A 26,442-nucleotide genomic window follows, 5' to 3' on the forward strand; every position below is an offset into this window, starting at 1 on the left:
AAGGGGCTGCATATACGTGATGTATTGATTCTGGTTAAACCAGGTTGAATTGTCACATTTTAGTGTAGTCTGTGAACGTGTTCCATTATTTAATCCACCACCTTGTTCAAACCCACAATTTAGGCTAATCCAGCAGTCGGTTTTATGCACGTCGTGTGAATCTGGCCAAAGTCTAAAAACCGAAGATTTTCTTTTTAAAGAAAAGAAATACAAGAGAAAATGTTGAGTTTGCTAACTGCGCTTTCTGGTTGAGAATGCCATCTGAACACGGCCCGTGAAACGTGCAGGATGTGTGAGAAAAGTGGTTGGATGGATTGGGAAGACACGCAGGGGAGCCATCTTGCTCTCCTTCCATCATTCAACCACCTTCCCTCCTTAAAGCAAAAGCAGTAACTTTTCCAGTATGTGGCAGACTTATTTCTATCCTCCTATTTTTTCTAACGGTTGTCATGATTCTCCTTTCTTCCATCTTGAACTTTGCAGATTTTAGCAAGAACCATTTTGCTCTTAGCAAGAGTTCACTCTTGTCTTTCACTCTTGACTTCATAGATTCTAGAAGCATCTTTGACTAAAGGCTGGAGACGATCTTCTTTGCACATGTAGATGGTGGGAAGTGGATCAGATGTTCTTTGTGGTTTTTTATATAAAAAATTCTGCCAGAGGTTTCCCAATGAATGGCGTTAAATGAGGTTTTGGCACAGTATTAAAAAAAAAATCGCCTTTAAAGGCTAACTTAGAGCTGGGGTGGGTGGTAACCATTAAATTCTGGTTTTGAAACAAATTACTATTTATGTTGACAAGCCATTATGGATATACTTCTACATGTTATTATCACATTGAAACACCCCTCCCCAGATTTTTTTCCCCATGTGTATTTCCAATTTTTTGCTAGTCTTGGTTATACTGTACAAGGAAACAGGAATGGTTGACAAACCACTATACAGAGCTTAGAGCAGCCTTTTCAACCAAATGTCCTCTCAATATGTTGGACTACAGTGAACATTATTCTCAGCATCTCCAAAAGACACCCAATTAGAAAAGCCTTCAAGGGTAAAGGTTACCCCCACGCATGCATGCTGATACAACGTCCTCTAGGGGGCGGTGCTCTTCTCAGTTTCTAAGCTGAAGAGGCAGCTCTGTCCAAATACCTCTCCGTGATCATGTGGCTGGCATGACTAAATGCCAAAGGCGCATGGAGCACTGTTACTTTCCCACTGGTCCCCCCAATGGTCCCTATTTTTCTACTTGCATTTTTTTTTTTTTGCAATCTATTTTTTTTATTTTTAAACATAAAAAAACAATATTAAAAAAAATGATCTCATCCATTACAGTATGTCGTTTGGTTACAAGTGTTTTTTCCTCCATATTCTCAATTACATTTACAATCACAGATTTTTCCTCTAATATAATTAAATACCTCACTTTCATTGTACAATGTATATTCAATTAGAATTAATGTTTTTTTCAATAAACCGAATTCCCTTACATTCTCGATTGTCTGTTTAATAACAATATACCTTTATATAATCACAGATCCTGATATGAAAGAGATTTACCAACCATTTATATTTGTATATCACTGTTTTCAATTATGTATAATTCCACCAATCAGCTATCGAGTATGCTTATGTTCATCATACATTCAAACACAGATGTTATTCCTTCATTTTTCAACAAGGTATTCTAAATAGTCACTTCATACACACACACACACACACACACACATTTTTAATTACTTCCTTATTAAAATTATTTATCAACAACAAGATATCTTTATAATATATACTTAGGGTTATACATTATATCACCAATCCTCTTATCAAGTATACATAAATTCATTGTTATCCTTATCCATTTTAAAACACTTGCATTTTTACTTGCATTTTTTAATGTGCTTTCAAACTGCTAGGTTGGGAGAATCTGGGACAAGTAACAGGAATCCACTCCGTTATGCGGCATTGGTGATTCAAACTGCTGAACTGCCGACCTTGCGGATCGACAAGATCAGCGTCTTAGCCAGTGAGCCACCACGTTCCTATAGAAAAGCCTTAGAGGCAAGAATACTTGATATGGGGAACTAAGATTTGGGGGAGTCAAAGGAAATAGGATTAGCATCACATAGAATCTAACAAAAGGATCTATTCCATTATTTCCAGAACAGAAACATTTCTTACTAATTGTCAGTTGAGTTTTAGCAAGGAATAAATGAGTAATAAGCAGGTCCATTTGGAAGAAAGACACAAGTGAGCTTCGAAGAGAGGAAAGGGTTATTTAAAGAAATGCTCTGCTCCTACTTCATTGCTTCCTTCCTGTACATCTGATCACCGTTCCAGAGGGATACCTGCAGGAATTCTGTCCATTTGTGTCCCAGTTGCAAAATAGTGGTGAATATGAATTAACATGCAAGCCGAATCCTTGGAAAGAATCACTGTGAATTTTCTTTTTTACAGTGTTGCTTTAATCTTCGGAAAGAATACTGTGATTGAAAAAAGAATTTAAAAAATCCCCTCCCAGAGAGCAAAGCAAAAACGTAATTCATATTGTTTAAAAGCTCAGGTTTTAAACACAGTCTGGCATCATGGCTCCGTAGAATAATATTGATCAGTCTTTCCATTATGTGGACAGAGAGCTGGTCATAAGAAGAGAATAGACCTGTGTCATCAGTCCAGGATATTGAATCTGGAGGACTAGCATTGTTCTGTCCTAATAAGATAATCTTCTTTGCTATACGCTAGTGGTATCCGAAGCAGAGCATCTACACTCAAGTCACAGCTTTGTTCCATATAGCATCAACCTCGTAAACTCTCAGGTTTCCTCTTTCTGCTAAGAATTCAAAATGGGCAGTAATATGTGTGTGTGTGTGCGTGTGTGCGCAGGTATATATTTATGTATGTATACAGCCTGTGTATATGGGTATTATGTATGGGTTTGGGTAGATACGTACTTTCTCTTGAGAGCAGGCAACAGGATTTCATTTTTAATGTGGGACCGAGTGCTCACAGTAAAAAATGACAATAAAGTTGTCTTGTCTTCTCTCCTCCCCTCCTCTTCCCTCCTCTCTCTCTTCTCTTCTCCTCCCCTCCCCTCTCTTCTCTTCTCCTCCCCTCCCCTCCCTCCTCTCTTCTCCTCTCCTCCCCTCCCCTCCTCTCCCCTCCTCTCTCTTCTCTTCTCCTCCCCTCCCATCTCCTCCTCTCCCCTCCTCTCTCTTCTCCCCTCCCCTCCCTTCTCCCCTCCCCTCCCATCTCCTCCTCTCCCCTCCTCTCTCTTCTCCTCCCCTCCCTCCTCTCCCCTCCTCTCTCTTCTCTTCTCCTCCCCTCCCTCCTCTCTTCTCCTCCCCTCCCCCTCCTCTCTCCTCCTCTCTCTCTTCTCTTCTTCTCCCCTCTTCTCCCTCCTCTCTTCTCCTCCCCTCCTCTCCCCTCCTTTCTTCTCTTCTCCCCTCCTCCTCCTCTCCCCTCCTCTCTCTCTTCTCTTCTCTCCTCCCCTCCCCTCTTCTCCTCCCCTCCTCTCCCCTCCTCTCTCTCTTTTCTTCTCTTCTCCTCTCCTCCTCTCCCTCCTTTCTTCTCCTCCCCTCCTCTTTCTTCTCTTCCCCTCCCATCTCCTCCTCTCCCCTCCTCTCTCTTCTCCTCCCCTCCCTCCTCTCTTCTCCTCCCCTCCCCTCCTCTCCCCTCTTCTCTCTCTTCTCTTCTTCTCCCCTCTCCTCCCTCTTCTCTTCTCCTCCCCTCCTCTCCTCTCCCCTCCTCTCTCTTCTCTTCTCTTCTCCCCTCCCCCTCCTCCTCTCCTCTCCCCTCCTCTCCCTCTTCTCTTCTCTCCTCCCCTCCCCTCTTCTCCTCCCCTCCTCTCCCCTCCTCTCTCTCTTTTCTTCTCTTCTCCTCTCCTCCTCTCCTCTCCCCTCCTCTCCTGTCCCCTCTCCCCTATCCTACCCATGTGCTTGATAAAGCCAACATTTTCCAACTGATAAATCCATTGATCAGTTCCGAGGTTTTCGTTTATAGGTGGTCCTTGAATTACAACCCTCATTGAGCTCCGCAGTTGCGATCCTAAGTTGTGACAGTTGTAAAGCAGATCATCACATGACTGGATCCGATTTAATGACCTTTTTTTGCAGTGAATTGTTAAGCGAACCCATTGTTTGCTACGGGCGTTTGGCCGGAAACCAGAAGTAAACTATCGGTGTCCAGCCAAAATGATGTAAATCAAGGCCCCGTGATTGTAGGGCACTGGGAATGATTGTAAATGCAGACTGCCAAGTGTCCCAAATACAACCATGTGGCTGCAGAGAGTAAGACAGATGTTGGAATTTCAAAAATTTTCAAAGTCACTAAGTGATCAGTCATAAGTTGAGGACTACCTAGGTAATATTTACTTATTCATTTATTTGTATCCTGCCTTTAATACTTTTACAAAAGACTGAAGCGGTGAATACATCAAACGTACCTTCCTTCTTCTATTTTCTTCACAACAACCCTGTGAGGTGGGTTGGATTGAGAATGACTGGCCACCCAGCTGGCTTACGTGGCTAAAGCAGGACTTGAACTCATGGTCCCCTGCTTCCTAATAGCGGGAGATCTTCCCTTCTCATTTTACTCTTTTAGCACAACACCTAACCCCTTTTGAACAGTCTTGAGATGTCCAATAAATCTTAGGAAAAAAATCATAGGAAACCTGCATAATTATTTGTGGACAGTGATAGATCATCCGTTTTAAAGAGTTTAAAAATGATCTTCTTTCCACTCTTTCCCTGTTTCCTTGTTGGATTAATGCTTCAGTTTGCTTATTCTTCTTGAGGTTAGAACAAGCAGGCTCCAAGTGTGAAAGTCCACTTCCCCTATTATTGTGGTCCGGATTCGGACAGTGAGGAGGTTGGGGAGGAACATGGGCCAGTCTTGGAGTCTGGGGAAGGCTCTGATGAGGACTCTGTGTCAGAGGCAGAGAGGGGGCCAGAGCCATATGCCAGTTATCAGCTACCTTCAGAGTCAGACATCAGTGAGGCAGACGAACAGCTGGAGCCTGTTCCCAGTGTGCGAATGCACAGAGTTGCCAGATGAAGGGAACAGCTAAAGAACAGGGGTCGACTTGGGAGTAAGGCCACAGGTGGACGATGAATGGCCCCTCCCAGAGGAAATAAAAGAGGAGCAAAAGGGGAGGGGAGTTTGCCGGAGACCATTAGTTCACTTAATTGGCTCGTGACTCTCCGAGATTCCTTGACAGGTTTTGCCAATATCAGCCTGGCAGCTCTCCAAGCCAGATAAGGTCTGTGACCGTAAATCCTCCCTTGAAAGACTTTGCTGGATGTGAATGAGCAGAATTCAGAATAAATTAATAAAAGCGGTTTTTGTCGGGACAAGGAGTTTGCTTCAGGCTCTTGGGAAGCCTCGGTCAGAACACCCATCCCTGGACACCATGTGTTGAGAAGGTTAATTTAAACTTAAATAGACTCTACTGTAAAGTCATTGAATATAATCTAAACTTTTTGGGGCACATTTAATTCATTGAGTGTTTGAAGCTACAGCAGCACTGGAATAAAAAAGGATTTTTCACTTACGACCAACTGAAGCATCCCCAGGGGCACCTGATCCAAATTCGGATGCTTAGCAACTGACTTACACAGTATCCCCAGGGTCACATGATCCCCTTTCGCGATCTCTTGACAAGCAACGTCAGTGGGAAAATCAGATTCACTTAACAACCACATTACTAATTTAACAGCTGCAGTGATTCACTCTGGCAAATCACGCAAAATGGAGTACGATTCACTTACCAAATGTGTCAGCAACAAACACGTTGGGCTCGATGGTGGTCGTAAGTCGAGGACTGCCTGTATATGTGTGTACAGGTAGTCCTCGACTTACAACAGTTCATTCTGTGATCGTTCGAAGGTACAAGGGCACTGAAGATAGTGACTTGCAGCCGTTTTTCACACTTTGACCGTTGCGGCATCCTCAGGGTCAAAATTCAGAGGCTTGGCCACGGATTCATATTTATGACGTTTTGCAGTGCTCCAGGGCCATGGGATCCCCTTTTGCAACCTTCTGTCAATGGGGAAGCCGGATTCATTTTACGATCGTGTCACTAACTTACCAAATGCAATGGTTCACTTAACAACTGCGGCAAGAAAAGTCGTAAAATGGGACAAAACTCACTTAACAGATGTTTCACCGAATAACCTAATTTTAGAGCTCAGTTGTGGTCATAACTCAAGGACTACCTGTGTATACACCTACATACACGCATTGCCTTTGTTTTCTTCCACCGCATTTCAAAATAAATTCCTTTATATTCTTTAGTGAGCCAGATACACTTAACTGCATGGTCAGATAGTATAATATAGTCTTTATTGTCATTGTACAAAATAAATACAACAAAATTGGTTAAGAAACTGTGAAAATAAATAAATAAACAAAGGCTTTGCTGCCAAGATGATTTGTGAGCTCCACACCGTCATCTCTTCCCTTCCCCCTGAAATAGGGGTGACCTCTGAGCCGAGGTTGTCAAGGAATCAAACGTATTGCCTTACCATTGGACTTGATTCCAAAGGATTAATGGCTTAGGTGGCAGCAGAGGTGAATGGGATGCTAAACCTTAGCTGATTATCATCATCATCACCATCATCATCACAGGTGGGGGTGATAAATTGTGCCTGAACTACAGGAAAATAATGTGATACAAGTACCGATAACTGAGGAAGCTAGACTCGGAAGCAATCAGTTGGGTTATATATGTACGTGCATTACATAGATATATATACTGTGTGCACACGCACACAAACACATACAGTATTTGGGCATATCAGGGGTTGTGATACAATACATACATACAGTGTATGTATGTATGTATGTATGTATGTATGTATGTATGTATGTATGTATGTATGTATATACATACACAAATACATACACACACACACACACACACATATAGTTTAAGAGAAAGAAGGACTAGGGGAGACATGATAGCAGTGTTCCAATATCTCGGGTTGCCACAAAGAAGAGGGAGTCAAACTATTTTCCAAGGGAACCTGAGGGTAGAACAAGAAGCAATGGGTGGAAACTAATCAAGGAGAGAAGCAACTTAGAACTGAGGAGAAATTTCCTGACAGTGAGAACAATTAATCAGTGGAACAGGTTGCCTCCAGAAGTTGTGAATGCCCCAACACTGGAAGTCTTTAAGAAGAAGTTGGATAGCCATCTGTCTGGAACGGTATAGGGTTTCCTGCCTAGACAGGCGGTTTGACTAGAAGACTCCAAGGTCCCTTCCAACTCTGCTATTGTATTGTGTCTGTGTGTACACACACACACACACACACACACACACACACACTGTTATAGCCATTGTGAAAGGGGGAAGTTTGATAGTGAAGAGGTACATTATTCTGTTCATTTGGCTTTCGGGGCTTGGATTTTGAACCGCTGCCATAAACTTTTTTGCAAGTGGGGCCATTAAGTCCTAATGTAAACACAATTTGTCTTCAAGGGTTAATTCAGTTTCGAAATAAAATAAGGCCCACAATCTAATGATGCTGTTTATTGAAATGTGGAAATTTGCCAGTTTGCTTCAGTATATCATGCACGGGTAGTTCTCAATGTACAACAGATTCATTTAGTGACTGTTTAGAGATAACAACGGCATTGGGGAAAAATGACTTATGACCGTTTTTCACTCTTACGACCTTTGCAGCATCCTCATGGTCAACTAATCACAATTCACAATTATTTGGCAATTGACTCATATTTATGATTTATGATCGTTGCAAAGATCACCTTTTGTGACCTTCTGACAAGCACAAATAATGGGGAAATCCGATTCACTTAACAACCGTGTCACTAACTGAACAACTGCAATGGTTCACTTAATGGTTGTGGCACGAAAAGGTCCTAAAATGGGTTGAAACTCACTTAACAAATGTCTCTCTGAGAAACAGAAATGTTGGACTCAATTGTGGTTGAGGACTTCCTGTATATTTATATTTCATTGTTGAAATAAATACCACATACAGAACAGTGCACACTGTGCTAGAGAGAAATTGCCTGAAGGATGGGTTCTAGCATGAGTTCAAACCAGAGGTGGAATTCAGCCAGTTCTGATAGGTTCTGGAGAACCGGTGGTGGAAATTTTGAGTAGTTTGGAGAACCGGCAAATAGGCTGGCCATGCCCCTGCTGCCTCCCAGCTGATCTTCTTTTGTTGCCCTGAACAGAAGAAGGGAGCTGGAAAGCAGGTTAGTGGGGTGCGTGACCCGTCAAAACCGCGGTCCACTAAAGTGCGCCCGATCAAAGCGCGTACGTGACGTCATCAGCAGCGCGACAAATAAAATTAAAAATAAATTAAAATTAAATTAAAATAACATTAAAGCAAGCCGATTCACATAAAGGTAAGGGTTAGGTTTAGGGTTAGGGTTAGGGTTAGGTTAAGGGTTAGGGTTAAGTTTAGGGTTACGTTAAGCGTTAGGGTTAGGTTTAGGGTTAGGTTAAGGGTTAGCGTTAGGTTTAGCGTTAGGTTAAGGGTTAGGTTTAGGTTTAGGGTTAGGTTAAGGGTTAGGGTTAGGGTTAGGGTTAGGGTTAGGTTTGGGGGGGTTAGGGTAAGGTTTTCGTGTTAATTTTAAATTTACCACTCACAGCGTGCCGTTTTCATCGCGCTGTGATGACGTCACGTACGCGCTTTCGTTGAGCGCGCTTTAGTCTACCGCGGATTTGTGGTGGAACCAGTGGGGTGAGGAGGGAATGGGGATTTTGCAGTATCCTTCCCCTGCCATGCCTACAAAGCCACGCCCACAAAGCCATGCCACGCCCACGGAGCCAGTAATAAAGAAAAAAAATTGAATCCCACCACTAGTCCGAACGCTAGGAAAGACAAAAACCTCTGCTCCCAGTGACCCACCCAGATTGGTTCCTGCAATATTTCGTTAATAGACAAAATTTGTGTGCCATTTAATGAGACTGCACCACAGTCAAAGGGAGACACATCCTGGTTCTTCTCTTTTTCTGCTTCTCTTCATGAGATACACAGCAATTGATTTGATACCAATTTGAATCTCACCTCTGCTAAACCTCACTAGATAGATTTAGCCACGCTGCTTATCTTCAATAATCTGACCTTAACAATATAAATCTTTAGGACAGAGATGTGGAGAAGAGCTGGGAAAGATCCCTTGAGTAGTAAATCCTCTGGTTGAACACAGTATCCATAATGCTAAGAGACATTGTCCCAAAGTGCATTTTCAAGAAGCAACTGGACTTCCTGGTTTTTCTTTTGAAGATGTCTCGCTTCTCTTCAGAGCTGAAGACGCTTCTTCGATGAGAAGAGAAACGTCTTAAATCCACTTTGCCTCTTGAAAAAGCATTTTGGGGACAATCACGACCCTGATGACTGAGAATCTCCATAGAATCTCCAAGCTAGATTTGTGCCACAGCTGTGGTTTGCTGAACAAGCCATAATATCTGGATTTATACCCAGCTATGTGAATCATCAACCATAGTGGCTGGGTTCTTAACCAAAATCCTGAGCCTGGCAGTGGTTGCTTATTCAGCAAAATGTGGCTTAAATCATGGGTTAGCAAATGTACAGACCCAACTTGAACAACTATCAAATACGTGGAAATCTCTTTAATGTTCTAAGCTCTGTTTCCATGAATGCCAACATATCCTTCCAGAGAGGTCCAGCGATATAATTACTACATATAATGTAATTACTACATCTATCACCCTGCTTTGTGTAGCCTTCCTTGTAGGGTGTTAGAAAGTCAAATTGGGCTGAATTCATCTGGTATGCCAAACCATAATGTGATTTTTCCCAGTTGCAATGGATGGCTGTGAAAGCTGGACCGTAAGAAAGGCTGAGCGCCAAAGAATGGAGGCCTTTGAACTCTGGTGCTGGAGAAAACTCCTGCTAGTCCGTTGGACTGCAAGGCCATCAAACTGGTTAGTCCTAGAGGACATCAACCCTGATTGCTCTTTAGAAGGCCAGAATCTGAAGATGAAACTTAAATACTTTGGCCACCTAATGAGAAGGAAGGACTCACTGGAGAAGAACCTAATGTTTGGAACGATGGAAGGCAAAAGAAGAAGGGGATGACAGAGAATGAGATGGCTGGATGGAGTCACCAAAGCTGTCGGTGTGAGCTTAAATGGACTCCGGGGGATGGTAGAAGACAGGAAGGCCTGGAGGAACGTTGTCCATGGGGTCGTGATGGGTCAGACACAACTTTGCAACTAACAACAACAATGTGATTTTTGTGCTTGTGGCTTAGGGCATTGGCTAAATCCAGCCAATGTGTGGCTTATATTTAGTGTAGCAAGCCAGCTTTGCTTGGAAGTATAAACCATGGTGAACCATGCCTTTGCACGCTGTGTGAGCACAATTGTAGTATGTCAAGGAACAGCTTGACTTCCTTGCATCCCCCTTTTTTTCCCCACACTCAGCAGAACTTTTCTCTTAGATGTGCAATTGTGGTTTCAGTCTCCATCTGATTCTAATAGCACACAGCTGTGGAAGTTAAGACATCCAGTGATTTATGTAGGGATTGACTGGAGTAAGCCTGGTAGTTTGTGAGCTGGGAATATTAGCTGTGTTTCATTAAGCACAAGGCAACCTTCCGAAGTCCATTAAATGAAAAAGCAAGTTATTTTGCAGTTGGGGGGTGGGGAACCTTCAGAGCAAACTGCAGAGGGAGAGGTAGGTGGTGAATCCGAATTGCATCAGAAGTAAAAGAGCCTCATAAAAGGTATATATTGTGTGTAAAGTTGAGAGTAAAAATAAGCAAGTAAGGATTCTGAATATTGTAGTTTTGGTGACCGAAGCTTGAGAGCCTCGTCTCCATCGATGAGGGCAAAATTTTAAAACGTGAAAACTTTGCAATCTTAGTTGAAAGCTTAACTACTGAAGAATCCGGGTACGGAAGATGGCCTGGGAATCTTTAGTTTTTTTTAAGGTGAAGTGAAAAACAACATTACAGATAGTCCTCTGTTTATGATCATAAGGGAGCTTGTTAATCGTAGTCATAAGAGTTGTAAATCAGGTCACCCATGTGACTGACCTAATGTTATGACCTTTTTGGCAGTGATTGTTAAGTGAATGCTGTAGTTGTAAAATTGAATGTGGTTGTGGTTAATGGTTGACTATTGGCTGATTCTGCCGAAAACTGGAAGTAAAGCCATTGTAAAATCCGGTCATATGACCGTGGGACATTGCAAAAGGTTGAAATCGTGGACTGGTTACCAAGCAACTGATGTATGGTGGTCACACGAGGAAGCGGCTGTCAGAACTTTGAAACTGGGTTGTAAGTCTCCCCAGGGAGGCCTCTCGTAACATTGAATAGTTGCTGAGTGACCAGTCGTAAGTTGAGAACTACCTATGACAGACCTATTTGCTGGCTCTCTTTTACTTATTTGAGATTACAGGTAGTCCTTGAGTTAAAACCACAATTGAAGCCACAATTTTATGTTGCTAAGTGAAACATTTGCTGTGAGTTTGCCCCATTTTATGACTTCTCTTGCCACAATTGTTAAGCGAATCATTGCATTTGTTAAGTTAATATACATGGTGGTTAAGTGAGTCTTGCTTCCCCATTCACTTTGCCTGTCAGAAGGTCGCAAAAGCTGATCGCATAATGGTAGGACATTGCATCCGTCATAAATCTGAAGCAGCTGCTAAGCATCTGAATTTTTGATCATGTGACCATGGGGATGCGGCAAGGGTCATAAGTGTGAAGAACGGTCATAAGCTACTTTTTTCAGTGCCGTTGTAACTGAACGGTCACTAAATTGTTGTAAATCGAGGACTACCAGTACTGGCAGGCTAAGTCAGCTGAAGAAATGCATTTCTGAACTGGAGTAGAAGTTACTTAAATGTAACAGATTTCTGGAGTGAAGCTCAGTTAAGTTCAGACAACATGCTAAGCTAGAACTGAACAAGGCATTGTATGGCTTAGTGCAATGTGTGAACTCAGCCAGGTGTTTCTTTTTCCAATGTTCTTGTATTTTATGTGCATATAGAAGAAAGTACAGGCCTCAGTGTATGTTTACTGTTCTGACCCCCTCCTCCGTCCAGTAACGAATGCCGAGACAAGCTTAACTGGAATGTACCTTAATTAGCAAAACACCAAAACCTCGGTGGCTGAAAGCCAACCAAACAAACAGATAAGGACCTTGGCAGCAACTCAGACAAACTCAGGCAGCAATAAAAACAGATAAGGCTTGGCAGCAATCCAGCCTGCCAAGCTCACAGTACTGTCCTCCGACATTCAATCCTGCGTTGACTTCTGCAAAGAGGGCCGTGTGCACAAGTAGCTTTTTATAGTCTGGAGAGGAGCCTAATAACCACCAGCTGAGTACAATCACCTCCTGTAATTGCGTAATTGTTTCTGACGCCTAGTAGCTCTTTGATGGCGTGCATCCAGGAACAACTCACTGCTGGCCTCCGGCTCACTCTTTCCCTTGTCTCCTCCCCACTGGTCCAAGGCTCAGGTGCCTCCTAGTGGCCAACCAGCCTCTCTGCGCCCTGCTCGGAGTCAGAACCCTGTCCAGGGTCCTCCACATCCTCCAGAGCCGACTCAGAGGGCCCCTCGCTGTCGGAGTCTGGTAGCAGCTCTAATGGCAGCTGCTGGGCCACAACAGTTTACTATTGCAATTAACAAAGGATGTGCAAGGATGCCTTTTTACTTAACCCGATTTATAATTTTGATGGGGCAGCCTTAAACTCAAATAAGGTTTCTGGTCAAATGTCTCTTGGCCATCTGAGAAGGCCAGAGCGTTATTCGCCAAAAATGCCAGAACAGACAGAATAGCAGAGTTGGAAGAGACTTTGGAGGTCTTCTAGTCCAACCCCTGCTCAGGCAGGAAACCCTACACCAGGGGTGTCAAACTGGATTTATTTGAGGGCCAGATCAGCATTGCAGTTCTCCGCAGGCCAGCGGGGGGAGTGGGAGGGGGGCTGGGACGGACACCTCCTGCAACACTTTATTGGCCAAAAAGGGGCATGGGGGGGGCTTCCCCCTCCCGCGCCTCATTTTCCCCCTCCATGTCTTCCTGCAGCATCCTGCCAGCCAAAAACAGGCTTCAGAAGGCCCCTGTATGGCGCTTTTATGCCCTCCCCAGCCTCTGGCAGCACTCTGCCTACCAAAAATGGGACACGGGAGGATGCCCACGGCCCGTTTTGTCCGGTAGAGGTACCATGGGCCAGTCCTTGGATATTTCCAGGCTGGCCCCGTGGGCCGGATTTAAGCACCCCGTGGGCTGCATCCAGCCCGCAGGCCTTGGACACCCTTGCCCTGTACTATTTCAGACAAATGGTTGTCCATCTTCTTTAAAACCTCCAGCGTTGCAACATTCACAACTTCTGGTGGAAGGTCCTTCCACTGATTCATTGTTCTGTCAGGAAATTTATCTTTAGTTCTCTGTTGCTTCTCTCCTTAATTAGTTTCCATCTTTGCTTCTTATCCTGCCTTCAAGTGCTTTGGAGAATAGCTTGGCTCCCTCTTCTTTGTGGCAGCCTCTGAGATATTGGAAGACTGCTATCATGTCACCCCTAGTCCTTCTTTTCATTAAACTAGACATACCCAGTTCCAGCAAACCATTCTTCGTATGTTGTAGACTCCAGTCCTCTAATCATCTTTGCTGCTCTTCTCTGTGCTCTTTCTAGAGTCTCAATATCTTTTTTACATCATGGTGACCAAAACTAGATGCAGTATTCCAAGTGTGGCCTTATTCCAGGCAGAGTATTTGAAATCAAGTTCTGTAACTTCCCTAACACCTTGAAGAAAGTTAATGGTTTCCAAGCAGCTAGGGTGGGGATGGAATAAATGTACTATTTTTAAATTAATCTGGGGTTTACACAGCAAACAAACCCTTGAAATATTTTTTTTCATGTTTTATTTATATTACTTTCCGTTTCTATCAAACAGTGTGTGATCTGGGCATAGTTATTTAAACAGTCATAAGCCACATATCCAATTCCAGCAACTGTTCTTTTACCCTCCAGTCCCCTAATCATTGTTGCTCCTCTTCTCTGCATTCTTTCTAGAGTCTCGACATCTTTTTGACATTGTGACCACCCCCTTTCCTCCCCCATCATGGGTTTCTAGTGAAAAACCCAACCTTACTCCTTTGGGTTGCATCTCCTGAGTAGGGATCAGCATGTTTACATACAGCAATGCATATTTGGTTTGTTGGAGGAAATGCCTCCAAGGGCAAATGGCTTTAATTAGCCAGTGGTGCTCAGTCTCATTCCATGCTTGGCCCTAACTTAGAAGAAGAGGAAAGAAAGGAAGGAAGGAAGGAAGGAAGGAAGGAAGAAAGGAAGGAAGGAAGGAAGGAAGAAAGAAAGAAAGAAAGAAAGAAAGAAGAAAGAAAAAAGAAAGAAAGAAAGAAAGAGAAAGAAAGAAAGAAGAAGAAAGAAAAAAGAAAGAAATCTCGATCATTAGAAAAACAAGAGTGGGAGCTTCTTAGAAAAGCTATAAAGTAATAAAATTACAGCAAGAGCCGATTCATTGCGGAGTTCCTGGATAATGTAGGCAAATCTGTGTTTCTTTTCTTGACAGCAGAGTTGATTTAGTGTGTGTCCCATCCATCTGTGAAACGCATTCCAAGGGTCATCACCAATTATCTTATTTTAACTTCGCTTTGCAAAAGGGCCCCAATTTCCTCTTTCCTGGAGAAAGGAGAGCTCCAACCCAGTCTGCTGTTATAGTTAATCTCCTCTCCATTACAACAAGCTGTTTGCTTCGGCAGTGCTGGTTTTGGGCCTCCACCAAGAAAACTTCATCGCAGGAACAGAGTCCAGCAGAAACAAAACAAAAGACGAAGGTTTTGTAAATCCAGCTTGGACACCTGCTACATATATTGATCTCCGAGGCCATCAGGGACTCTGCTTGGCATCCTATGGATAGTTTTTGTTTAAAGTCCTGGCTCATACTTGAGAGCTTAGTTCTTGGAAGGCATTGGTAATTGTTCTGCTTTGGTAATTGCCCCGGAAAAATAAACAGTTAAATAAGGCAATGGGGTTGCACCCTTCCCATATTTTTCTTAGAGCCATTTGCAAAAAAATTGTTTTGAAAGGCTGGTGTTCTTTGGCCTCTGGGAGAGAGAAAACTTTCTTTGGAATATCGTATTTTTACAGTCCTTTGCTGGCTTCCCACCTGCTTTTCCACCAGATCCATTATGCCCCCTCCCCTCCCATCGCCCCCACTGCTGACTTCACTGCTGGCATTTGTGCTTTCCTAATTACTGTTTAACATGTGTAAGTATTTGTGTATACATACAAAGAGGGACAACCCCCCCCCCCCAAATGCCTTGGACTTTCTGGGGGGAAAACAGAAAAGAAAGTACTAATAAACAAGTATATATTCAAGAGTGGGATATAAAGGGAAAAACCATAGTTAGGATAGATTAACGAAGGAAAGAGAATAAGAAATGGTACTAAACTTTGTGGAAATGTCATTCCAAGGAAACATACCTTATTTTTCAGAGTATAGAATGCACCTTTCCTCCCTCCCCCCCCAAAAAAGAGGGTGAAAATTTGGGTGCGTTTTATAAACTGAATATAGCATTTGTGGCCTACCAAAACCCCGCCCCCTTTGCAAAATGGACATGCAGAGGGTTTGGGAGGCTTGCAAAGTGCTCCTGGGAGCTGGAGAGGGCAAAAATGAGCAAAAAATGGGCCTTTGGGGCTCATTTTTTCCCCCCAGGAGCACTCTACAAGCCTCCCAAAGCTGTGCATGCCCCCCCCTTTTTTTTTTTGCAAAAAACGAGGCATGCAGAAGGTTTGGGAGGCCTGCAGAGTGCAAAAACTTTTTTTTTAATTTACCACTTCAAAATCATGGTGCGTCTTATACTCCAGTGCATCTTATAGTCCAAAAAATACAGTAAATTGAGATTTGAAAGAGACACCCATAACAACAGAAAAAGAAAGGAAGAGGGGAAGAGGGGAAGAGAGGAGGAGAGGAAGAGGAAGGAAGGAAGGAAGAGGCAAGGAGAAGAGCGTGGAAGGGAGAGAAAGAGGAGGAGAGAGGGTAGGAAGGGGAAGAAGGAGAGTAGGAGTAGGAGTAGGGGAGAGGTAAGGCAACTTAGATCTGAGGAGAAATTTCCTGACAGTGAGAACAATTAATCAGTGGAACAGAAGTTGCCTCCAGAAGTTGTGAATGCCCCAACACTGGAAGTCTTCAAGAAGATGTTGGATAGCCATCTGTCTGAAACGGTATAGGGTTTCCTGCCTAGGCAGGGGGTTGGACTAGAAGACCTCCAAGGCCCCTTCCAACTCTGCTATTGTATTGTAAAATGCCTTGGACTTTTCTATCATTTCTCTGCTGGGCTGTTGACCAAAGTTGAAACAATACAGGTAGTTCTTGACTTAGAGCCAATTGTTTAGTGACTGTTCAAAGTTACAACTGCATTGAAAAAAGTAACTTGCCACCGGCTTTCACACTTACGACTGTTGCAGCATCCCCCTGATCAGGTGCTCAAAATTCAGGCCCGTGGCAGCTGACATGTACTTTGCAGTGTCCTGGAGTCACGTGATCTTCCCAGCTGGCTTCCAACAAAGTCAATGGGGAAGCCAGTTTTGCTTAACAACCACTTGATTCACATAACTGTGGTGGTTCACTTAACAACTGTGGCAAAAAAGGTTGTAAAATGAAACCTCCCTTAAATAACTACCTGGCTTAAGCAACGGAAATTATGAGCTCAGTTGTATGTCGGGGACAATCTGTATTACCCAGATATTCCATCCGAAAAATATTTTTGTTTGTTCGTATAGATGGGAAGATTGTAGGGGTTTTTTTTTGGGGGGGGGGGGGAGAACGACAGGGGGCTTTTTACTGCTTATCTGCTTAATTACTTGTTGAGTCCTTTGTGAGCATGAAACCTGATGAGAAGCAAGTTTAAGTGTTCACATAAAATATGCAATGAACCTTCTGTGCCTATCGTGAGCCGTTCCTGGAAATCATCAAAAGACCCAGAAAGGATCAGTTTATAGGCTCCCATTTTCTCTGATAACGACATTCTGCTTTACATTTCCAGAGATAAAAACTACGGTGGTATACCCAGCAACCGAAAAACATCTTCAAAAATACTTGTCTCGGTCCGTGTATCTCATCCAGGAGACGGGAGAGGATTATAAGACCATCACTCTGCCTTTTATCGAATCACAGAGCATCAGCATTCAGGTACAAACGTCATTCCTTGTTACGAATGTGCCGTCAAAAAAGAACATGGCTTCGGTCCAAAGTGGCAATCCGGGTGTACCCCAAAGTCTTGAGAGGCGCTAAGGATTCTCCCCTCCTAAACGTTGCCCCCAGTACCTAAAGTTCTCTGATTTGAACCGCAGAAATCCAGATAATTGCTAAAGAATAGATAAAGAGAGATGCTTTTCTGCTTTTCTTTGCTGTCAGTTACTCGCCATGCTGATTTTGGCTGCCCAGTCCTGTTAAGTTCCACCTGTATCTCAGGACAATTTCAGAAACAAATCTTTACTCAGATAATTGGGTAACTGTTATTCAGGAATCTGAAACTGGAATCCCAACTCGGGAGGGAGGCGGCAGACATCTTTGAACGGCATAATTTATTTATTTTTTTGAAAGATAAAAGGAACTTTAGCTGATGGCAACGGATAGCCCTTTCCTTTCCCGATTTTTCTTCTCCAAACGGCTTTGTGATTCAAAGGAATAATTGTTCGTACCAAACAAGGTTTAGCAAATGGTTTGGCTTTTTCATGGCGTTCTTCCCCTTGGATGTAATTTCATTCTGCTTCTTGCAGCATTCAATATGCAGGAGAGCTTGGCCTTTTTCCCAGGATGTCACCTCTGTGGCCTCTCTACTAGCTATGACATCACTGGCAGATATTGAATGAGAAATAGTTGGGTGACGGGTTTCCGTGTTTATTTTGACAACACCAGGCTGGTTTTCCAGCCCAAAAACTAATTTTCATTCCTGGAACAGTCATGTATGAGCTGAGGCCCTCAAGCTGCGTGCAAGTAAAGCCATTCCGGAAGATGTATTGACTTGTAAATGCTTAATGCCATACAAGAGAACAATGTTAACATTATACTGGGAGTAACATAATTGTTCTTTCAAATTTCCTGTGGGTTACGGTAATTTTTGTCCTGATTTGGCCTGTTGTTCTGGCTCCTTGGGTATTTTGTAAGGTGTGGTTCCTGGCATGCTACTCAACAGCAGAAAGTTGAGGAAGTAATACCGTGTTTCCCCCAAAATAAGACAATAAGGGTCTTATTTTCTTTTTACTCACAAAATATGGCTTAGGCCTTATTATGAAGGGAGGGTTTATTGTTGTGGGGTTGCCGGGCGGCTGCTCTCTTGCGAGCAGGCTCCCAAAGAACCGGGCACAGCCTCATGGGCGAATGGCTGTGTTGCACTGTCGCAGCAACGCAACACAGCAGCCATGAAGCGACCACACTCATGAGCAGCCACCCGACAAACCCCCTTTCCAGCCGGGCACAGCACCATTCACTGACCTAGGGGTATCGCCAAGCCTCGGAAGCCGGGTGGCGGCGAACAGGCGCTCACGCGGCTTGGTGATACCTCCAGGTCAATGAATGGCGCTGTGCCCGGCTGGAAAAGGGGTTTGCTGGGTGGCTGCTTGTGAGCGTGGTCGCTTCATGGCTGCTGTGTTGCACTGCTGCGACAGTGCAACACAGCCATTCACCCATGGGGCGGTGGCCGGCTCTTTGGGAGCCCGCTCGCAAGAGAGCAGCCGCCCAGCAACCCCCCTCTTCAGCTGGGCACACAGCCGCTCACCAACCTAGCGGTATTCCTAAAGCGCCAAGCAATGCGATCACCTTTGCCTCCCTCCCCCCGGTTCCCGTGCCTTGGCACCTTCGGGATACCGCTAGGTTGGTGAGCGCCGCTCTGCCTGGCCGGAGGTGGAGGGTTGTCCAGGGTGCTTATTTGCGGGGGAGGGCTTATATTTTTGCCCACCAGAAAAATGTGGTATGGCCTTATTATCAGGACATGTCGTATTTTCAGGGAAACACAGTAGGGACCAAAGAAATAGAAATTGCAAGGGGAAGTAGGAGTAACAAGAGCTGGATCTCACCTTACACATGCTTAGAGTGCAATGTTACAGAAGCAGCACTGTTTGGTTTAATTGAATTCACTGCCAGATATGAAAAAAAAAAGGATTGTTATTCTGGAGTTTATTTTGTTTATTTTATTGTCATTGCTTTGTACAACGAAATTAAATGCCATCTGCAGTGTACATTATAACTACAAAAATAAAACACAAACACACATCCTTCACATCCTGTACAATTGAATTGAAAACCACTGATATTGCATTGTATGTTTGTATGTTGTACGTTTATTATACTTGTATGCCGCCCTATTCCCAAGGGACTCAGGGCGGCTAAAAAACAAGTGGGGAAGGGGGAGATACAAAAAACAAACAAAGACAAAGACAAAATACAAAAAACAGATTAAAAGCAATGCAACAATCACAACAATTCAAGTGGGGCTGGGAACTCATCAGCCCCAGGCCTGCCGGAACAGCCAGGTCTTGACGGCTTTGCGGAAAGCCTGGAGGGTGGTGAGGGTCCGAATCTCCACGGGGAGATCGTTCCAGAGGGCCGGAGCAGCCACAGAGAAGGCCCTCCCCCAAGGGGTTGACAGTCGACATTGGCTAGCTGATGGTATTCGGAGGAGGCCTAATCTGTGGGATCTAATTGGTCATAGGGAGGTAATTGGCAGGAGGCGGTCTCTCAAGTACCCAGGTCCAATACCATGTAGGGCTTTAAAAGTAACGACTAGCACCTTGAAGCGCGTCCGGAGTCCAACAGGCAGCCAGTGCAGCTCGCGGAGGATAGGTATAACGTGGGTGTACCGAGGTGCACCCACAATCGCTCGCGCGGCTGCGTTCTGGATAAGCTGAAGTCTCCGAATGCTCTTCAAAGGCTGCCCCATGTAGAGCGCATTGATATTGCACTATATCATAGAATTCAATATAGTTACTGCTCTGGGATAGAAGCTGTTTTTCAGTCTATTTTTCCTTGTTTTTATTATCCTGTACCGTCTGCCAGATGGTAATATTTGGGGGGGGGGAAAAGGGTACTCAGGATGAAATGGATCTTTAATAATGTTTTGAAATTGAAAGAGGACTAAGGACATTAAGGGATGCAGTAGCTCAGTGGCTAGGACGCGGAGCTTGTCGATCAGTAAGGTCAGCAGTTCGGCGGTTCGAATCCCTAGCGCAGCATAACAGAGAGAGCTCCCGTTACTTGTCCCAGCTTCTGCCAACCTAGCATTTCAAAAGTATGTAAAAATGCAAGTAGAAAAATAGGGACCACTTTTGGTGGGAAGGTAACAGCATTCTGTGTGCCTTCGCCATTTAGTCATGCCAGCCACATAACCATGGAGACATCTTCGGACAGCGCTGGCTCTTTGGCTTTGAAGTGGAAATGAGCACCACCCCCTAGAGTCAGGGATGACTAGCACAGATGTGCGAAGGGAACCTTTACCTTTTTAAGGACCTTAAAAAAATGACATTCCCTTTTGTGCTTTATGGGAACAGCTGGGGTCATTTGGTCCTCTAGAGCTACGGAGATGAAACTCACCCTCCCTCCCCCCTCCGTCCCAATGTAATGTGGCTTTTTCACTAGAGATGTGTGTAGTAGGGACTCTGCTTTGTTGCATGTTCAATTAGGGAGTAATTACGTTTATGGAGTATGAACCTGGGCAGGTCATTATTACACAGGCTTCACATGGGAGCATTATAATGATCACTGGCCTTTTATTCTCCTTGCAAGTGCTTTGCTATCCTCTCTTTTGATTTTAAAAAGGCATCAACAGGGATGAATGAGATGGCGCAAAGTGTGTGTGAGAGAGAGATTGTTTTGGAAATACCACCGGACGTTGACATTATGTTTAATTAATTAGATAATACTAGGACCAGAGGTTTCAATGAAGAACCTGGCATTTTAGGTGGCAGGATAATTGATAGGGGCTCGATCTGTTTAGCAAGCCCTAGACAAAAATAACGTTATCTAACTAGCATCACGTTGTGCTTGGCAATTGCCGCTGTATTTCCCTCACCTCCTGCTGGCTTTCTTTAACTTCAGCCCTGCAGGTTTCTTTCTTAGCCTATTTCAGAAGCATTCTGCCACCATCTGCTTTTTCAGCCATACAGACAATATTCAATTATGGGTTACTTGATACAAGAGATCTAAGGCCTATCACCTTCACTCAGAGCTTCTCCTATGGAGACGATTGTTTTCCTTCAAAAAGGATGCAGTGCAGTCATCCTGACTAAAAAACAGTCTGCTTTCAAAGACCTGTAGGATGCCCTGAGATTTGATTTAGCTGCTCCCTTAGGTTGTAGGGTTAGAGTAAATAATTCTGTTTCCTTTAAACAATTTCTAATTATAATTATCTGCAGTTGCTACTCTTGTCCCTTCTCTGGGATGTAAAAACCCAGATTACCGGCAGATGACAGTCGAGCAATTAAAAATTGGCGGACATTTAGATGAAGGAGAATATTTGTAGCTCAGGTTCGCCGCAGCCACCTGGCCAACCCACCACGGCCAAATCGCCGCGGGATGTTAGAATTGCACTAATATCAAAAGAAATGGTGGAATAGAATCATTAAAGAAGGGATGCAAAAGGAGGGACCGGCTAAAATGTGAAGGACAAAAATCAAAATATTTTTAAATTTATTTTAAATAACGAAACTGAATTGTTTAATTATCCCACGGCGAGTTGCGCCGGGTCGAGTAGGCCGTGGCAAGTTGTCCTGCAGCGAGTTGGCTCTGGTGAGTTAGTTGCAGTTGGTTGGCTGTGACGAATTGATCGTGGCGAGTTGACCACAGCGAGTTGGCTATTGGCGAGTTGTCCCACTCCGTTGACATGAAGGGGGTCCCTGGTGCTCTCTGAGCTTTCTTGCTTTCTTGCAGCGATTTCATTACCCAAACCAGATAACATCATTAGTGCTAGAAGGGAATAGGGATTGTGGAGGGGAGAAGGAGGGGGAGGGAGAGGGGGAGGGAAAGGAGGAGAAGAAGGAGAAGGATTGTGGCATCCTTGGTATTCTCTGAGCTTGCTTGTTTTCTTTACTTTATTGTCATTGCACATCCTAGAACAAAATTAAAAGCCATCTTCAGTGTACATTATAACAATAAAAAAAGAAACACAAACAAAAACACACATCCTTCACATGCTATATAATTGAAATTGAAAACCCGGTATTGTATTAATATTGCACTATACAGTAGTATTCAATACAGCTACTGCCCTGGGATAGAAGCTGCATTTCAGACTATTTGGCCTTATTTTTATTGTCCTGTACCGGCTGCCAGATGGTAATAGTTCAAAAAAAGGGGGTGCCCAGGATGAGTTGGATCTTTAAGAATGTTTTGAACTTTTTTAAGGCAGCGGGAGCTATAAAGCTCTTCCAAAGAGGGTAGAGGGCAACCCATGATCCTCTGGGCAGTGACGTTGACCCTGTGGAGCCCTGTCCTATCTGCCAGTTGGCAAACCGCACACAGATGCAGTACCCAAACTAGATAACATTATCAGTGCTAGTAAGAAGTGCTGTTTGCTCTCAGTTTCTATTCTGGTGGCTTGCCCCTCTCAGTATTGGTGAGGATCAGGGGTGAAATTCGATTGGTTCTATTCAGTTAGCGCCGGCAGCGGGAGGCTCTGCCCGCCCACCCGGAGGTCATCATGTCCCGTATTTGACACTCTGCGCATGCGCGGAAGGTTCTGTGCATGCGCAGAGGTGGCGCATGCGCTCACATTAGCGAACCTGTAGCAAAGGTAAATTGATTTTGCCTCCGGTGAGGATGGTCATTTACTTTTTGGGCGCCTAAATAATGGTAGCTGTAGGCTTATTACATTACAAAGCTTAAGCATCCAGTGTTTCTGGTTGCACTGTTTTGACTTTGTTTGAAACGATGATTAATGGTTTGTATATAACTTGAAATAAGGCAGATGAGAGGAATAGCATAGTGCCTTTTCTGTTGGCTCACCGTCTGAGTTTTTTCTTTCTTTCAAGCTGCACGGAATTCTTTTTTTAGGCAATCCACTCCTTGAAAGAAAAAAAAAGATATAGACTTTCATTTCATTTGAAGTGTGAGAATTGGAACACAACAGCAGGGCTTTAGCAGAGGTTCACAGAGTGCAACCCTATTTGGTATTTTTGCACAGTCAAATGGTGTCGTTGTGATATGTTTGCAATTATTTACAGCTGCAAACATCTGGCCTTTCTCTTTCTTGCATCCGGCAGCACAATTTGCTTTGCGTACTTCAAACGTGCCGTGATTTCTTCTTTTAAAAATATAGATATAGAATAAAATGAAATAAAACAAAATAATAATGCCTCCGGCCAAATCAAATCCCTGGTTGTGATGCAGTCCAACCGACATTTGATTTTGTGAAAGGATAGTTATTGTGCAAAGCCACCTCAGTCTGTCAAACACCGGATCTCCTATCGTGCTTAAAATGCTTCCATCCTATTATAAGTCATGCGACTGGCATAACATCTCGGTGTGTTCCACGTGGGCAGGCTTACGCAGGAATATCTCACGCACCCTGGAGTTAAATAGCAAGACTTAATGATGGTTTCAAATGTTCAAGTACAGCAGTTTCTGGTATACTAAATTTTTAAACTCTTCCTTCTAAGGGCTCTTCATGTCAGAAGCTGCCCCTGAGGGGGCCCGAATCCTGCTGAGCCTCAGCAGGCAACTTCCTTTTATTCTGATTTATTTATTTTACGATGCTCATCAGCCACTCCATTTGAAGCTGACTTTATAAGGCTCAAGAGAGCCCTATAGTTTTTAAAAGGTGCCCCTAGATTCACCCTGGAATTAATTTGGGGCTACCTGGCCTAATGTTTCCCCAGTGGGCGCCATGGCCTCGCTACACTGAATTCTGTAGAGATATTAGTAAAAAATAAATAAAAAATAAGAAAGCAAAATAAGGGGCTGATCCATGCCTAAAGAAATTTGAAAGTTGTATCATTTTGTGCATTATTTCTTTTCCTTTTCCTACTTCCCCAAACTATATTAAAGTAGTTTTACTTCACTGCCACTTACTTTGTAAGTGCTGCCACTTTGTGTGTTCTAAGCGTTGATTAAATCGAGTGTTTTGCTTTCAGAAGTGACAGGGTGTGATTCACTTTGGAGGGGGAAAAAAGGAAAACCCATTTCTTCGATCATCTGGCTGGGAATGCGGTGGGAATGAAGATGAAAATAATTCTAGTTCCCCCTCCAAGATTGACCTCAGTTCTGACACACAATATTCGAAATTTCTGTGAGCAAAGAACAAATTAAAACAAAAGCTTGGCTTGGAGAATATGCATTGCAACAGTAACAGTGTTGGAAGGGACCTTGGAGGTCATCTAGTCCAACCCCCTGCTCACGTAAGAGACCTGTACTAGGGATTCGAACTGCCAACTTTTCTGATCGACAAGCTCAGTGTCTTGGCCACTGAGCCACTTAGTCAGAATGAATCACCAAGAGGTCAATCTGATGTTAAGCAATTAATCTGTCACTTGCGAGTGAGATGGGCAGCATATACATTTAATAAATAAACAAATGCATTTTATCTTTTCCAGTGGGTGTACAACATCCTGGAGAAGAAGGCTGAAGCTGATCGGATTGTCTATGAAAACCCAGATCCCATTGACGGTTTTGTTCTCATTCCAGATTTAAAATGGAATCAAAAACAGGTCAGGTAAAAAGAAAAAAGAAAAACCCTCTTTGAAGGAGGCATTGCTATTTTGCAAGTAAAACAGATTCTTGGAGAATTGAGTTGCTTTTCCTGTTACAACCTCAGAAAAGTTTCAACCCCCTCACATCCTCTTTTGCTGCTTGATAAAAGGAAAGTCCCCTTGGTCGGGTCACGGGTTGTATCAACACCACAATTTCTTTAAACCTGGTTTGTTGGAGGAGGCGCAACTGGTTTAGAAGAATGTGGCAAACCGAGTACTTTCTCTACAAAAACCTCTGTGGATCCGAAGATGTGTCGATGCACCCGAAGAGTCTCTGAAATGCTTCTGAACATACAATATAATGCCAGACATGGCCCAGCACACAGGATTTTGACACTTCTAGATTAATACATCTAACTAACATGAAATAGAACTGGAGAGTTGTTAAGGATTTCTTGAAAGTAAGTTATCAGCCCTGCTTGAAGGGACCCTGTGGTGAAAACCAATACAATGGCTAAAATTAGATGCTTGAAATTTTTAGCATTCTGTAATGAATGCAATGTTCCTTTTTTTTACTTATCTTGCACAAGTCTCCCTTGGTGATTTGGGTTTGTAAAAACTTTTTTTATTTGACCTTCAGGCCACTCTGTTTAATTCAGCAAATATATATCTTGTTCCCCTAGCAACTGGTTCCCTCACCTTAAGATTTCCTACGAAGGAACAGATGCCTTAAAAATCTTTGCCATGTTCGGAAACATCAGTTAGTTGAAAAAGTAATTTATGAAAAAGAATTCATTGTAACCAAGCTTTTTTGCTTTACATTTTTTGACGGTGAAGTTAGCAAAGGCCATTAACAGACTATACATCATATATTTTTAGAATGTGACTTTTTGTTGTTGGGGGAAAAAAAAATCAATCTTTTTATGTTGCTTCCCAAATATAGATCCTTTGGGATATGAGAGCTATTTCCTTACACTTATTTGTTTTTAAATTTAATACTGCCCAGTTCCCGAGAATTCTGATTATTCCATACATGGGTTTATTGTTATAATATAGGGTTGTTGTTTTTTACTTCCTTTTGTTGTGTTTACCCATTTGTGAACTCTGGCTCTGAACTCTGTTACTGTACTGGGTTGTGTTAACTGAATCATCTGTGGCTTATCCAAACCTTAGTTAAACAAACCATGATTTATGTGTCATTTACTGAACTGAAAGAGTGATGGTATACTTTTAGCCATATATGGTTTTGGTTACCCTTCTGTTGTTTTTTTTAAAGAACTAATTTTAATAAGTAAGGCTGTGAGGTTTTTTTAATACTTTTTTTCTTCGGAAGGCATTTTCTGCTTTGTAAAGTCATGAGATTTTAATTCATCTTCATTTGGAATATGCATCAATTTCAGGCTTTTTATAGAGCTTCCTGTTCTGAACAGAAATAAAAAAAAATGTAGCTCAGCCATCTATAGATAAATGTTCTTTTTCAGAGTTCCCATTTACAAGATCAGAGTTCAAAATCGGTGCAATGAAACTGCTTTATCTATCTACCAAGTTGCCTTAGGCATGTAGAACTTGTATGAAATAATTGTGCTTTTCCACCATAATGCTTGTGATCTTACAATTAATTCTTTGTTTCAATGTTTTCCCTGCCGGATCACACCAGCATAGCATCTCCATAGCTGTTGGCAAAAGATAATGGACAAATGCAAAGGGAATGAGGAGTAAACTCAAATTTTAAAGTTGCAAGACACCAATTCCTTACTCTAGCAAACTGAATACAATGGGGTTGTGTTGTCAATTACACACCA

The 26,442-nt window shown here is 43.1% G+C and overlaps 1 protein-coding gene across 1 annotated transcript in view; it reads left to right on the forward strand.

Moving 5' to 3' along the window:
- DCPS (decapping enzyme, scavenger) overlaps nucleotides 1-26,442 on the forward strand; it is a 68,826-nt gene that overhangs the window by 34,044 nt on the left and 8,340 nt on the right. Inside the window, exons 3-4 of the mRNA XM_032229973.1 lie at nucleotides 17,005-17,150; nucleotides 24,545-24,658. Of these exons, the coding sequence (XP_032085864.1) occupies nucleotides 17,005-17,150; nucleotides 24,545-24,658 (260 nt within the window). The remainder of the gene's footprint in view (nucleotides 1-17,004; nucleotides 17,151-24,544; nucleotides 24,659-26,442) is intronic.

Source organism: Thamnophis elegans, chromosome 13 (assembly GCF_009769535.1).
Source record: "Thamnophis elegans isolate rThaEle1 chromosome 13, rThaEle1.pri, whole genome shotgun sequence".
NCBI lineage: Eukaryota > Metazoa > Chordata > Lepidosauria > Squamata > Colubridae > Thamnophis > Thamnophis elegans.